The sequence below is a fragment of the Hetaerina americana genome, unplaced genomic scaffold (assembly GCF_022747635.1).
Source record: "Hetaerina americana unplaced genomic scaffold, ioHetAmer1.1.p SCAF_10, whole genome shotgun sequence".
Taxonomy (NCBI): Eukaryota; Metazoa; Arthropoda; class Insecta; order Odonata; family Calopterygidae; genus Hetaerina; species Hetaerina americana.
Genome location: NW_027286070.1, coordinates 9,680,818 through 9,697,963, shown reverse-complemented (window position 1 = coordinate 9,697,963; position 17,146 = coordinate 9,680,818). Strand labels below are relative to the sequence as shown.

Sequence of the window (17,146 nt, the reverse complement as noted above, 5' to 3'; positions counted from 1 at the left end):
AAATCTGTGGGAAAGTGCAAATTTTGTTTTTCCAATATGTGACTCTTGTTGGATCGCCGCACCATGCCGTAAGCATGAGTATCTAGCAGCCGTGCGACAGCCAACTGACTCTCATTCACTTATAATTTTGGTCCTCCGAATGTAGCTCAAGATGAACGTGAGAGAAATGTCTCGCGCGAGACAGCAATCTTTTGAAAGTTGTCAGGCATGATGAACATTTGTTCTTGCTACTTGAGTGATCAACCACCCCATTTTATTACTTCTCACTCCTGACGCTACAATGGAGTTCTTTACCTTTGTCCCTCCATGGAGTTTATCGTTCCATTTGTGGCTCACGCAATATTTGCCTCCACCCCCAGGTCCGCTTAGGTGGAAAACATTGTCCTTAGCATCCATTTTTCTCGTCATCGTCTCCTAGCAACACGCTCCGCCTCGGATCGAGAAAGAGCTGCCATGACGCAATCGCGCCATAGCTCCATGTCCATGCTTGAGGTCATTCGTACTCGGCAGCAGCCTATGAACACCAAATTTCGTTCTATTATCTCAAAGCATTACGACAAAGAGATCTATCTACATGGGCATAAACAATAATGCCATCACTTCAGGAGAAGGGGGAGGTGTGCTTGATACGTCATAAGATAATTCCTATCGGAGACAACCAAGGTGCCCCGTGAAGCTAACAGTTCCAGCCTCGGGCGTGTTCGGGACGGGCGGCAGCAGTGTCAAAGGCCCTTTGGGACATACTCTCACGGGACTTCTCATTTGATTCAGGGAAACGATTCTCCAAATTGTAGAGCTCGCTCTCGAAAGCAATTCAATTGCCGCGAACATCTTCGTAATAGAAATATTTTGTGGTAATTGGCAAGACTTACGTACGTGCGACAAAAAATATATACCAGTCAAGATGGGTTTTTTGATGGGTCACTGCTGAGCGTCTAAATTCAGCCTAACACGTCACTGCGCACCCAAAAATCACATAGTGCGATAAGCTATAGATTTAAAATGCACATTCCTTCAACATCCATTCATTCCATTCCACGTACCGCGTCTTTTTTTCCCGTCGTCTTACCCAGTATTCTCTCTATCAAAGTCTATCAATATTCCATCACCATTCAAAATACCATGCATCTACTTCTGTTACCTTATTTGGATTTCTCTCAAAAAAACCTCTATTTCCCCAATATGGCTTGTGCTAATTTATTTTGGTTCCTTTTACTCCATTTCAACTTTTCATTCTTCGCTGCATCCCTATCGTACTGCCGTAAAAGGCCCTAGTCTGCGCTTATTATCTTGTCACGGTGACCATGTTTTAGATTCATTCAAAAATACGCTCTACAGACGTATTAACTCAATTCGATGCTATTTTATTGGCAATTCCTTTGGAGCTCCCTATTATCATTTTTCTCCATATTCAAAAGCTTTCCTTGGAGAAGGGAGTTTTTCTTTTAATGTTCTCGATTTATCTGAATAATCTTTTGTGAAAATCATAAAAATTTAAAGTCGATAGTTCAGCTTTAAAGAGTTTTAGTCGCTCAGCTTAGTAGAAAATATTTCTCCTCCATCGATTGTGGCATTTTTATTCCTTTCATGATTTAATTTATGTAATGGTTTTCGAGCATCTGGAAGAATTAGAAATCTAAAGCAAACCGAGACTGGAAATTGGATCTTTTTCGTTTGATGATTTAGAATATTTAAGAAGAGACAACGCATTTACATTCATGGATCTAGTCTGCTATGTTACGTTACGAATAGTCTTAAGAGTTAACTTCCAGCGGGATTATGAGATGTGTATCAATTTCAAGGGATTTAGAACATTGGCGTCTAACCGTTGTTATCATGTATATGTGTTTCAACAATGCATTGGGAGTAAAGATGATATATAAATAAAATATGTGAGCAGATATGGAAATCACTCCGTGATTGATTCCCAGCCTAGCTGCTCTAATATTTTGGATTAGCTACCAAGTTTATCATAACAACGTTTTACAAATCTAGCACCTCTACGCTGCACGCGATTCAATTCGGTAAACAATTCAAATGAGGATCCCACATACTTACAGCTCTAAATGAGGCCTAATCAGCGACAGATAACATTTCTCTTCGACTTTTTCATCACATTTACCTAGTACTCTTGTAATTAATCCTGATTTTTTATTAGCTTGTCCAAATTCCCCATTACATGTGTTTTGTATGCGTTTCGCTCAGGAGAGATCGTGAGTGAGGGTAACGCTTTGGTATTTAATTGAGTCTAAACATTCCATTTCGTTGTTCCTGATGTAGTAGGCGTTCTGGAGGGAATTACTCTTTTTCCAAAAATTCATCACTAAGCACTTGTTTAAGTTTAATTCAAATTGCCTAGTATCGCACCAGCGTTGTATAACATAAAATTCATTCAATAAATTTGCTCTGGGTAGTAGTAGTAGTTTTGAGGGGAGGCGACCGACAGCTAAGGTCATTTGCGCCATAGGGGATGGACAGGAAAGGATGAAGGGTGGAGAGAAACCCGGCGTCGGCATTACCCTACTCTTTACGAAAGGCGCCAAGGGGTCCGCAGTTAACGTCCCATCCGACGGACGGCGTACTTACTCAAAGTGCCCTCCTCAAAGCACTTCAAGTAGGGATGGAGATACCTCTGAAAAATATTCAACTCCGCCGGGATTTGAACCCGTGCCCTCCGGATGGGAAGCCAGTTCGTTAGCCCCCGCACCATCTCGATCCCCTAATCGTTCGTGGCATAACTGGAACTTGATACATATTTATCTGTTCTACACTTAATCACTCTAATTTTCTTAAATGATCTCTCCTACCGCAGTACGATGGAGCTAATAATACGTGTACTATTACAACATCATCGCTAAAGAGACTTCCTTCCAACTTATGTAAGAGATTTTATCTGTAATTTAACCTTAGATTCATGAGTGATTCCAAGCCTGCCCTTTTTAATAATTTTTGTACGCTACTCAGTATACCTGTAAGGTTGGAAAAGCATAAAATAGATCAGACACTTTTTCTCCTATATTTCCTCATCTCCTCCTTCCCACTGCCACACACCCTAGCGGTTGGTCGCAGGGTATATAAATAAGTTATTACCTCTGAAAGAAAAATCCGTCTTATTTTATGGAATATTATCATGGTTGTCAAAAGGTTTTGTCTTCTGAACCATTTCAAATCAATAATGGAATAATTTTCTGTAGGATTTGTATTTCATATCCTTCACGGCGAGACCGTTTTTTTCACGTATAAATGCTAGCTGTCCAATAATGATAAAAACGTCATTTCATTTTTCACTTGAACTGGGATGTTGGTTTTACGTTTTTACTTTTGATGAGTTCCTTAGACGCACGCGCTGATCATTTCCTAGTAGTAATCGAATCTTTTGTCTCTCCTCAATTTCTCTCTCTAATTTCGCCAGTGATGACTGCAGGCGTAGTCTTCATCAGCTACTGACTTGCGATTTTATTTTTTTTGTACTTCTTGCTGCCTTGGATTATCTCAGAGTTTTTGTGTTGCACGAAAAGAAGGGGAAGAGAACCGCGATTCTCACGCTCTAACATACGTCATCATCGGAAATGATTTTGACTAGCTGCTTCACGTTTAACTAATGGCTAAGCGCTATCGCGAAGCGGGTAGGTCGACTCGAGGCCCCGCTCTCCTCATATTGACCCATATCTCGCCTTCTACCGCTCTCACTGCAGTTCAAAGAGCTCAAAGAGGTTCAATTGGGAGGGCCCCGGCGTTTCGTTGCTCAGAATCCGCCCGCCTGATTTCTTGAAGAGGAAAATATCCTGCGGGAGTGGGGGTCTATGAACCGTGGAATGCCATTCCAGCACTATCCGCTCGCCAACCCAAGTAGGGAGGGCGTTAACCAGTCGGGGTTAAGATCACGGGGAGGGGACGCGGAGTCAAATTAATGGAATTGGGCAAAAACTAATGGAATCGACCTCTGCTCTGATTTCCTCCAATGAAAAGTGCCTCGATGAGGCACAGCCACGAAAAAAGCATTCATGTGGTACTGTGTACTTATTTCCTGAGGTAAATCTACGGATAGTCCATTTCGTAGTTATGTTCGCCATTTTCTGCTATTGATATGGAACTGCAAATGTATTCCCTATTACATGGAATAATTTCATCATTCTGCTTCATTTTCCCTTTTAATTGCCACAAACGGGTTTCAATTTCAGCATTTTGATATTAAATCACGTGTTGCATACCTTGGCAGAATTCTTGCGGAAGATAGTGGGATTGATGAAGAGTTTTAGAGACACTCGAATGCCGATAGAAGTGTCGCTGCCAGTATCTGTAATGTGAATAAAAGAGAATGATTATCTTAGGCGTTTAAAATAGCAGTTTAAAACACTGTGACCCTCCATGACCTTATTGCATGCAAGCGAAAAGGGGTAAATCAGGATGAGAAAATATTTCAATCAGGCAAACGTATACCTCTACATAATACCCCGCAAGCCGCCGTAAGGGCGTATGGCGGGGGGTGTTCGGTCACCACCCGTAAAACAGAATAAAACCATATGCAAAACTAACAAATTCTTGCCAATTCACACCCACTGAGGCGTATATATTCATGCAAAAATGTATATGGGGTCCTTTGAAGACTGCGTGTGTTAAAAAGTTGGTGAGGGTAGTGAGGATAGTGTGAGGAATGAGTAGATATTATTTGGATGCACTGAAGGATATTGTTTAGATGCACTGGTGATAGACAGTGGAAGTATAAGGGGTGTGCTACACTTGTCTGATTATAGAATGACTGAGAGTTAATTGACTGAACAGATTTACGAGAGGTGAAGAAATCTACCCAGAAAGTCATGGGTAAATGTGGCCGAAGAGACTCTCCAGTCAAGGACTATTCGAAGCGTCAAATATAAAATGACATGTATGAAACAAATCGCGAATTGGACAGAAGTGAAAGAAGTATGCAATGCCAGGAAAAAATGGCGGAAATTAGAGGAGTCAATTTCCTTTGGTTGCTTAAAATAAATAGTTTTTTGACTTTACCGAAAATGAAAGGGAACGGGATCAAGGTGTATGTATATTGTAACTACTCGTAGTTACATAACTCATCTCCCAAAAAAAGGGGACTTGACATCTGTGTGGGTGGAGCGTTCGTCTCGTCCGGAGGCTCCCGGGTATTACCTTTGCACACATTGATTGCATATAATATTCGGAACTCGTCGAGGTGGATCATAGGTTCCGGCGCCTTGTTCTGGGGGAGGGAGATGGTGGCCACCGAGAGCGATCACGGTGACCCGAGGCAATCAGTCCGTGGAGGCCGCCAGTTCCCGTGCCGGGGATTCCGTCAGGTAAAATCACGACTGTCAAGGTCAATAGCGTGACGCTCGCAGGATTAAGAGTGTGGTTTAATCACTGTTACTTAGTCGTTCACCCTAATGTAGCGTGTGACGAGGTATACTATGTTGAAAACCAAATTTATTCACCTAATGAAACGTTTTAGTTCATTGTTTTCCCAAGTTTCTGTCAATAAACTTCAGTATTTCACGTGAAGTAAACACAATAAACTAAAGGATACTGTATTGATTACTCTCCGTTTTATTTTTGCTTGGACGGTAAATTAGTTCAATGGATGTGGCTGTAGTCAAAATGCTTCCACTTAAATTCACCACTTGACTCAGGGCAAAACTAGTAGTTTTGAGGGGAGGCGACCGACAGCTAAGGTCATTTGCGCCATAGGGGATGGACAGGAAAGGATGAAGGGTGGAGAGAAACCCGGCGTCGGCATTAGCCTACTCTTTACGAAAGGCGCCAAGGGGTCCGCAGTTTAACGTCCCATCCGACGGACGGCGTACTCACTCAAAGTGCCCTCCACAAAGCACCTCAAGTAGGGATCGAGATACCTCTGAAAAATATTCAACACCGCCGGGATTTGAACCCGCGCCCTCATGGTGGGAAGCCAGTACGTTAGCCCCCGCACCATCTCGATCCCCTCAGGGCAAAACTTCCTGCCCATTTCCTCCCCGTGAGTAAGTAAGGTGGTAATATTTATGATTATCATTAAAATATTCACAATCCACAGATTTTCCTGAGGTTCACTTATGTTTTCATCGTGATTGACCATGGCCTTCGAAGTTGATCACAATGAAACGTGTGGACAAATTGTTATTAGTAGATTGAATTTCAATCTCAGAGAGCTATGATTCTTGAATTTATGGTTTTTATTTCACCCACACCATCAATGGTTGTGCAGCCCTTTGAGCACTGCGGCTTTAGTTTGGATACCGACAGGAGAGTCCCAGGTTCGAACCCCAGGGGATATTTTTGGACGGCCACGTCTATAATTCCAAGAGGTGCTACCTGTATTTTCCGTTTCTAAAATTTCCCCTTAACAGCTGGGTAATCTTGGAATATCATATCCCAAAGTCTTAATACGGGGTGACCTCCTCCGTGCCCTGTCACGAATCAACCTTTGGTTTGGTTACTAAGGACTGTCATCACAGACAATATTCTTAATAGCATTAGCTTCGCCTCCTTTTCTGTTTCCTCCCTTCCTCCGGCTGATTGCCTTTTTATCACAATATTCAGTTAAAGTGCGATACAGCATCACCATCCACTAGCCCCTCGCTTTCCGGGAAGTTCAGGAGATAAATGAACTGGTTACTCTCGTAGCTCTCAGACACCAGTTGCAGCAGACAACGAGGTTAGGAAGACAATGAGAGTGATCAGACTAAAAAATAAATTTAATTTACTCATGCCAGCAATAATTTATCTTAGCGTTTTTGATTAATCTATGGAAACTTGGGTCAAATCAGTAGTACGTACTATAATATACACGCATATTTTAAAAATATATTTACTCAGCAGATTTATATCTTCAGTGGTGAACATTCTGGAAAGCTTACAGTAGACTTCGTCCACTCACTTAGTGTTCTTAGATTCTTTTGGAATTCCTTATGAATGCCCGAATTTCCCCAGGGAGAAAGGGTCTCATAAAATCGGATGACGCACCATCTCTGAATACATAGTCTGTCCCCATTGCGCGGATAATCCCTGTTTCTAGCCAACAACCCTCCACCACAAAACTACATTACTGGATTAATTTCCTCGCCAGATAACTCAGGGCCCGCAGGTTCCCTGGGAGTCCCTCTCCGCCTACTCATTATCAGCTGAAGTATGACTGCGGGCCTTAGATGAAATTTTTAGTACTTGAACCCATGGCGAGGAATCCCTATTGAGCTCATTCGACGCCGTTTCCTTGATTCCCACAAAGATATCGCGGGGTGCCATGTGCATAAGGATATAGAGGGAATACTTGTAGAATGGATGTTGGTCTACCACCAGCTGCCACGCGTACCTTACAACGGTTTGTGGGTTATTGTTTAGATATAGATTTCACCGCATTATTTCTGCCCCCGATATCACCTTTCTCAGACATTCTCATAAAATATCATCAAAACATCCGTCAACCTTGGGCTATCCAGTAGAAAATTTCATTGCCGCTACAAAAAACTGCCGCAATTCGCACGTCAGATCATCCATCTCGTATTTAATATCAATCTGAGGCCACCTTATTTGTGAAATAGAAGATTAGCTCAATTAAAAAAATCATGCTAACACCAAATCTCATTGTCAAACAGACAGCATATGCAGTCTGTTCTTCGAAAAGGCATAATTTTCCATTCGACGAATCCTCCTCAAGCAACCGAGATCAATCCAATAACAAGTACATTCATAAACAGCATTTTTAACTTGTTCGTTCAAATTAACCGACCTTCTAGACAACAACCTTTCCCTAATTCAGAAAACCGACACCCACAGTGCTACCAGGACGCACACTTCAAAACACGTCTGATATTTCGTTCAGTAATGTCCGTCAAAACTCCAAATGGAGGGATCCCTTACTCGATTTAAGTCGGAAGTATATACATGTAGTATTTTTAATTTTTTTTTTACCCCGAAAAGGTAACATTCGTCCCTCATTTTACCCATTATAGATGCAATTGAACGGTCGCATCACTAACCTCCTATTGTCCCCACTAAGTTTCCTCCCTCCTCCCCACATCTTACTCACCGTCCAGGCTCAGCTACAAAGAATTATCTTTCACAACCTCCATATTACACTTATTACCAAACAATGATCGAGACCCTATCCTTGGAGTTCACCAGATTTTGGGTCCTAAATGAATACGCCTCCCATCCCCCGGTCCTTGTACGTTGGGCAAATTCAATGATCAATTCTCAGAATTATCTAATCATCACTTCATTTCATACCCACTCTCATTCACCTCCCTACCATTCTCTACATTCAGCTCTCCCCACCTTCATCCCAACAACCCATCCCTTCGCCCACCTCCAAGGAGCTTTGACAGAGTCAGAGAGAGAACCCCTTTTCGCTTCTCCGTTTCTATCCCTGGCCGCCCACTTCCTCTCGCCACCTTCACAGACCCACATTATCCGACTGCCCGCCCTTTCCTGCGCCCAATCACCATCCTCCCGATTTCCAGACAAGCACTGGAATTCAGATGGCCCTATATCTCACCAGGCAATCCCGACCCCGCTCCCCTGGCCAGGCCAGGCAACAATAAACCATTTATCTCATCTACATTACACCCCGCAAGTCGCCGCAAGGGCACTTGAGGAAAGTTAATCACAACGGAAGAAGGTACTTATATGCTGGAATATTCAATAACAGGGTATATTAAAAATCATCCGGGAGGTGTGTTAAAAAGATATGTCTATTTAATATTCGTGGTCATTGAAAATAACAACAAAATATGTACTCTACATATGCTAATTATCTCCTTCACGCCTGCGGCCATGTTTATTTTGATCTATAATGGTACTAGGAAAAACATTTTAAATTATTCGTTCTACTATCTCCCTGATTTTACATACGTAATCTGATGCACCATATTAAGCCAGGGACTCAGTAAGTTCCGGATAAGATGTATGGATATTTACCGTAGATAAGTCAGGTAAGTCAGATTAGAGACCTGCCTCAAATTCGCGCAGTAAATTTAATCAACTTTTTTTATTCATCATACCGTCTCCGTCCAAATGACATATTTTTACCTCCTTTACCTTGTTTATCCAGCATTCTCCACTCTATCCCAGTTTTCAATACTTCATCGCCGCTAAGTCTGTTGATAGGGGCTAACGACGCTACGTACCCCGGATGCGAAGAAAGAAGTTAAGTCTTTTGGAGAACCCGAATCCGGAGATGAAGTAAGTCGGGGCGAATTTGAACGTGGAGGCATGATGTGGGGCTGTGATGAATGATATGATATGATACAAGATACAATGAATATATGATATGATAAATGGTACAAGGTATAGTAATTTTGTCCATATATTAAAGTGAGTTTCAATGTCCTGCGGTCTGTTCTTTCATCGTATAGGAAGCCTCTCAATCGTTCGGGAGCTCATCATACGAACGAGGCACCAAAGGAAATAGCACGTAATATACACGAACACACGACGAGAGTTTAGCTTAATTGGTAGATCATAGGTCTCTTAATTAGGATTCATAAAAATGATACTTGGGAAATGTAATGAAGGGTTGAAAGAGCTCTGTTGTTTTACGTTAGTTAGACCCCACCACGAGTAAGCTGCGACTGTGTGGGATCTTCACGAGGTAGGCTTAGTTTTAGAACAAGATCGAGTAAACTTAGTACAGTTAGGTTTGTGAAAAGTTTTTATGAACAGCGACATGGCAGTGTCACGACAACATGAGAAGAATTATGGTGAAAGCCAATAGTTGACCATAGGTTGATGAACAGATTACATTTAATGCGTAAATTTAGAGAGGCAGGACCAACCTTCGGGTTGATTACTGTTTTTTTATTATATCAAATATTCCTTTGTATCGATTCAAATTCCTGTCTGATCGACGAGCCGAAGTTGACATCTACCTTGCCTCCTCCGTCCACAGGTCTGACCACTGTGGCCCTGGTGTACGTGTCCGAGTGCGCGCACCCCCACCTTCGGCCGGCCCTGCTCAGCCTCAACAGCGTGGCCGTGTCTCTGGGCGTCCTCGGCACGTACGCTCTCTCCGCTGCCCTGCCCTCGTGGCGCTGGGTGGCTTGGTGCTGCCTCGGACTGGCCCTGCTCTCCCTCGCCGCCCTATCCGCCCCCTTGGAGCGCCTCCGCCCCCCGGAGTCCCCTCACTGGCTCTATCTCTTCGACGGCAACGCCCTCCCCGGTGATCGCAGGTACCCAGGTACTGCCTTTAACGGCGGCGGCTGCGTCCCGCCCCTCCTTAACTTTATTTGCACGAAACCCCGCCATACGCACGTAGCGGGGGTCGTGAGGACGCAAGCCATGAAGTTAGTTAAGGGTAAATGAAACTTGTGTTCCTAAATATTTTTGACTAGTGCATACTCATTATTTAGTGTTTCCCCTTGTGTCGCTGTCGCGAAATATGCACTGGCAATACAAATGCATGAACTCTATCCATTCAGTAGTCCATCTATCCTAATTCGTGATAATCGTCTTTCCTGCTGATGCAATTGTGTGGCTGAATGGAATGTTCTATGTCGGATGCAAAACCACACGATTAGTGCAAGCATATTTACAAAAGGTGTAATCTAACTAAGTCCTAGCATATCTAGAGGTTCCCATCCCAGATATTGTTTTAAGTGCTCTGTGGAGGGTTTCAGTCACCGAAACCCTGCTTCTCTGTATCGGCAATGGCAGCCCTTCCTAAACCCGCAAGAAGCATAGAGGTGAGAACATGCGAGATGGCGCACATCTGGGTACTTCAGCCGTTCAAACCTCCCCGGATGAACTCAGCCTAATAAAATCATTCAATAGCCGCCATCCTATCCTACCCCTTTGTCCGTTCATCCTTTGTCCCTTATGTCTATAGTAGGCACATTGAACACTTAATTATTATTAGGTAATAAAATACACTTTGGAACAATCGTTGAATGAAACATTATGGAGTGTGGCATGTATAGGCATTGGTAGAGGGGCTATTGTGGGAAAAGGTTTGCATGAGGCCTAGTGATCGTTGATGCGGATGTTGACGGATATAGTGCACTGCCCAACGTAGAAGAAGGGATAGAATTTGCGGTTAAGTAGATAGATTATATTGCGGGATTTGCAAGAGGAAGTACTGTGGGAGAGAATGGGTAAGTTGGGAGGGGAGGCAAGAAGCCGTGAAGATGCGACATATTTTACATTTTGGTCTATTGCAGGGTGCTGGTGTAAATTTGTGGATGACAGAGTAGTTGGATGAAGGCTTGGTAGATTTTTTAATATATCTGATAAATTGGTGGGTCGTTTATAAGTTGGCCGTTGTTTTTTGGTTAATCGAAATGGGGAAGAGGTCTTTCAGAATATAGTATGTCGTAGGGGATGAAAATTTCCCAGGTATATTAATTGCCTCCTTTCTTACTTCAGACACACCGCCCTCGAACTTAAAACCCTCGAATCGGCATGCATCGGGCTTCTTTGCAACGGCTAGGATTTTCTCCTCAAACTTGCCCACAACCCTCTTGTACTTCCTGTTGACCCTTCAGATGACCCCTAAACCCCTCCCTTTCCCTTCCCTCTTTCTTTCACTCGTCCTTTACCTTTAACCTTAGTTTTCTTCCTTCCGTTGAGGTTGTCGGGAGATCGAAATATTAAGAAACTAAAATTGTATTTCTTTATTTTGTGTTTATAATTTTTATGTATCGTCACCACGCTTGTCACCCACCTAATATAAATAAATAAATATATGTATACACACAGATGCAGATTTTTAAACCGTAGAAACATAAAGAAGGGACACACATATGTTGTTTTGACGTTTCGACGGCTCGGTCGTCGAAATTTATATATATATATATATATATATATATATATATATATATATATATATATATGTATAAAGATGATTCGTCGAAGCAACACGGAAGTGTTGAATAAAAAACTTGGACAGCAACAAACAATATATGGACACATAAAAATAACACTCACACGTTATTTCTTAATGATTTCGTTGGAATTTAGCTCCGTCTTCATCTGAAGAAACAGAAGTACTGACTGCTGGAATAGGAGAGGTGAGGGGTGGGTAATATATGTATATATATATATATATACATATATATGTATATATATATATATATATATATATATATATATATATATATATATATATATATATATATATATATATAATACAGAGTAACACACAATATAGGGGAAAAAAAGAAGAACACTCACACGTTATTTCTTGATATTTAGACGGAAACACTCAGTGTGTGTCCGTCGAAATATCAAGAAATAACGTGTGAGTGTTCTTCTTTTTTTCCCCTATATTGTGTGTTACTCTGTATTATATATATATATATATATATATATATATATATATATATATATATATATATATATAATACAGAGTAACACACAATATAGGGGAAAAAAAGAAGAACACTCACACGTTATTTCTTGATATTTCGACGGACACACTCTGAGTGTTTCCGTCTAAATATCAAGAAATAACGTGTGAGTGTTCTTTTTTTTGTGTTTCTATATTGTGTGTTACTGTGTATTGTACTATTCGGCACTTCCGTGTTACGTCTACAAAAGCATATATTTATATACATATAAATATACATACATACATATATATATATATATATATGTATGTATGTATATATGTGTGTGTATATATATATGTGTGTGTGTGTATATATGTGTGTGTATATATATATGTATATATATATATATATATATATATATATATATATATATATATATATATATATATATATATATATATATATAGATATACATACATATCCATTTCTCTCATTCTCACACAGGCCCCGACGACGTAAAAGAGTTTTAGGTCCCCACAGAGTGTAGAAAACGCAACCCGCAATTTAGAAAAGAAATGCAGTATTGCAGCGCTGAGAAACGTATAAGGGTGTATCACGAATTCGAGCGTTACATTTTTATTCCATGAATCTAAGTATGCCATGCTAACAAAAGTTATCCTGATGTTATATATATATATATATATATATATATATATATATATATATATATATACTAGCTGAATACCCGGCTTTGCACGGGTTAGGGAGAAACAATAATATAAATATACTACATAAATAAAAACAACAAATAATAAAGTACAATAATACAGGTACACTACTTCATACAAATTTAAGAATCTTTTTTATTTAAAACCTGTTAATAAACTACATTTTTTGTTTCATATCCGGGAGAAAGAATATATAAATTTTTAGGCGAACCTACTCTGGAGCAAGCAACATAAAGTTGCCCGTGGCTAAAACATGGCGATCTTAGATCAACACCACAAAACTTTAAAGACTGTCCCTGTGATTTATCAATGGTAATTGTAAAATCTAGCTGGACTGGAAACTGTAATCTTTTAAAGTTGAAGGGAAGATCAATTGGGATTAGAGGTATCCGTGGAATAAAAATTATTTCACCTTTTCCTTTTCCAGTTAAAATGACTGCCTGGATTATATTTTTCATTAATTTTGTCACACACAATCGTGTCCCATTGCAGAGTTTTGGTGGATCTAAATTTCGCAATAAAATAATTGGAGATCCTACTTTAAGTATAAGGCGATGTTGTGGCAATCCAGCTGGATCAAGTGAATTTAGGAATGCCGTTGGATAATTGACGGCTTCGTCAGCATCCACTACGGTATCAACCGATTTATATTCAATCACGTCTCCTGGCAGCATGGCTAGTATCTCCTTGTTAATTTCATTAACATCATCGTTCTTAGGAGCGAGAATGGCTCTTTCTCGCAACCATTCTAAATTTTTATAATTTTGATTAACGTTAGGATAGACTGCTTGTATCATATCGCGGACAGTTTTCACCGATACACATAAATCTGATGACAATTTTATCATACCAGATGCTTCAATAACTAATCTATCTTCTCCAATCTCCAAAAGTTTATTTGCAAAATTTTGAGCATTCCCATCTCTTAAGAGGATTCGCATGTTTTGTTTAAGGCTAATTTCTTGGACATGATTCCATAGAACAGAATGTTTTAAACAGGCATAAATTTCATCGGCTGGAGTAAATTTTGGAATGACAGGCAGAGTTTGACGGAAGTCTCCACACAGGAGTACCAGAGCTCCTCCCATTAAACTGCAGTTTCCTCTAAGATCTTGAAGTGTTGCATTGAGGGCCTCAAGAGATTTTTTATGAGCCATCGTACACTCATCCCATACTATCAATTTACATTCTATAAGAACTTGTGCCTGGCCGCTTGTTTTATTTATATGACATGTGGGGTTTTCTTGTCGGGAATTATTAAGTGGCAACTTAAGGGCAGAGTGGGCTGTTCTTCCTCCTTCCATTAATGTCGCTGCAATACCTGAAGATGCAACGGCTAGAGCAATTTCTCCATGAACCCTGATTTCAGCGAGAACTAAATTAATTAAAAATGTTTTTCCCGTGCCACCAGCAGCATCAAGAAAAATGATACCTCCTTCTTGTTTATCTACTTGATCCATTATTGTTTCGTACGCGAATTTCTGATCTTCATTAAGAAGTGGCTTTTTATCCGCGATGTATGCTTCTGAGTCTAAGACAGTGTAGCTAGTTTCACGTATATAATTTGGATAAAATACACCTTGTTGATTTTGTACAGGTGCAAAAAGACCGAGTTCCACTAAAGTCTTGTTAACCATGGCGATACACTTTTCCTCCAAAATAATCAAAGTTTTATTAAAAATGTCGGAGTTAAACGTAATATCCAATGTAGGATTTTCATTTCGAACTTTAGCCAGTATATCCTCACTCATTGGTTCTTTATATTTTTCCCATAATGTTTTTGGGTTAGATGGATTACAGGAGGTTATTATGATGGCAAACAAAATTCGGATTTGTCCTGGAAGAGAAATCAAACTGGCCTCTCGCAGTGAGTCATCCCAGTGTTGATCTCCTTCTAGCAACCCTAAATTCTGGCAAGCTTCTCTGAATGTCTCACATATTTCTCCGTTTACCGTTCTTAATTCGGCAAATGAGCGAGGTCCTGTAATGGTATGTAGAAGCATTCTTAAAAAATAACATTCGGCGTTGTTAGGATGGACTGTGTAGACTCGGCCCAATGCGTCACATGAATAAATATTATTCTCAGGATCAAAGTTGCCCATTTTTCTTCTACAAAAGACTTTCCTTGATGTATTCCACGTATAATATCTCGGCAATTCTGAATACAATAGTGTTCTTGCAAAAGTATCCTGCTGGCATAGTTGGAAAAATGCTGTTTCTATGACAGCTAAAAAGTAAACAAATTACATACATACAAACAAACACTCTCCTTTATATATATATAGATACACATTACTTCTATATCTTCGGAGGAAGACGGATTGTTTCCGTCGAAATATCAAGAAAATACGTGTGTGTTCTTTTTTTGTGTTTCTATATTGTGTGTTACTGTGTATTTTACTATATATATATATATATATATATATATATATATATATATATATATATATGTGTGTGTTTGTGTGTGTTTGTGTGTATAAGATCTGCGTGAGCCAGTGAGAGAAAGGGAGAGATCTCGTTAATTTGGGGAAAAAGATGTAAAAAGTGGGCATTTTAATCAATTTCCGTATCCAATGAAGTCTTTTAATAATGTATTCTTCCTTATCTAACTAAGAATAAGTAAAAATTAAAGAATTAATTCCCTATATCTCCGGATTCCAGTGAGATAAAGGGTATTGCTCTGACCCTTGAAATTCTCTCCATTATCCGAAATCGGATGACTATTTAATTATTTTGATTTATTCATTTATGTACCCTGCAAGCCACCGATAGTGTGTTTGGCAGGGGGTGAGTTCACACCAGACTAATATTTACCCGAACATAACCTTATTGCAGTTGGACGATGATCTAATGATCCCCTATCGTTCTTGGAAAAAATCTCATCTCAAAATGGCATCGACACATCTATATGATACTGAGGTATGTAAAGTGATTCTTGAAACGTGGCAGTGTCTGCTATTGCGGTGCGCCGCCACGGAGCACACGAGGCTACTCAATTATAGAATAAAAACTGAACGGTCTTGTTTTTCTGCACGACTTCGTCCTAGCATAGTTTCTTCCATTGAATCGCATCAAGAGCGCTTTATGCCGTCGGATCCGACTATTATTCGCGCCTGTCTGTCCGATCAACCGCGCCCACAAGAATGCGGTCACCTTCACCCTTCCCCCCTAACTCCCCACCCACTCACAGCCTCACCCATCTACCTCTCGGCTAGTTCACTCCTCCTACACAGTGAATATCTCCTCTCGTGAATCGGTTGTCGTCCGTCATTTCCTTTACATACTTAAAACAACAAATGAGAACGTTCTGGTTTCCTTGATATTGTTTCCGAGGAATGCAACGTCAGTGTCTTAAACTTCTCCAGCGTCGTAGTTCGTTTCTTCCGCATGTATACCGAAAGACGGAAAATATTGAGGCAGAATATATTTTTTTTACAAAATAAGGAGTAGATTTTTTTGGCGCAGTGTTTCTATATTATTAAAGGAACTAGTTTGGGAGCCATTCGCGTGGCGAAGGTTTAATTACAGATTGAGTCCATTGCTTATATTGGAAGCTTGCTATATATACAAACTTATATTGCTTATATAAGTTTCGTTTAGCGATGGTGTTGAAATATATTATTAGATTCATCGTACTATGTTATAAAATATCAAGATAATCATATAAGTGAGATCAAGTGAAAGAATCGACAGATTTTAAGCGTAATTTTTCCCGTGACCAATTAGGGACCAGAATGATAGAAAAAGACTGCATTAAGTGGGAAAGTATATTTTTCAATTAAAACTTTGTCTAGTATATTTACATGATTTTATCTAGCCTTAATTTTATCGTTGTTCTTGTTATAAGAACAGCTCGATAAACATGTCAGTTTCAGGTTTAACTTTGTGGAATTCCTTCATTATGATGGTAAAAAGAAACTTAGCACTTCCTCAATAAAGATTTAATATTTAACGATCATGGTTTCGATGCTGTGCATCATCATTAGTTAACATACATCAACATTTTTTCAACTCAGTGGGAAATTTGGAAATCCCTTCAGTCTGAAAGGTTTGAGGTGGTCTATAAAACATTATACCTCTCCCGTTCCCCCTCTTAAAATTCTTAAAGGAATCCAATATCTTTCCGCACAAACCTTACCCCCACTA

The 17,146-nt window shown here is 40.1% G+C and overlaps 1 protein-coding gene across 2 annotated transcripts in view; it reads left to right on the top strand.

Moving 5' to 3' along the window:
* LOC139698085 (facilitated trehalose transporter Tret1-like) overlaps positions 1-17,146 on the top strand; it is a 45,776-nt gene that overhangs the window by 14,561 nt on the left and 14,069 nt on the right. For both annotated transcript variants that reach the window (XM_071596992.1, XM_071596983.1), the window contains exon 5: positions 9,896-10,175. In XM_071596992.1, the coding sequence (XP_071453093.1) occupies positions 9,896-10,175 (280 nt within the window). The remainder of the gene's footprint in view (positions 1-9,895; positions 10,176-17,146) is intronic.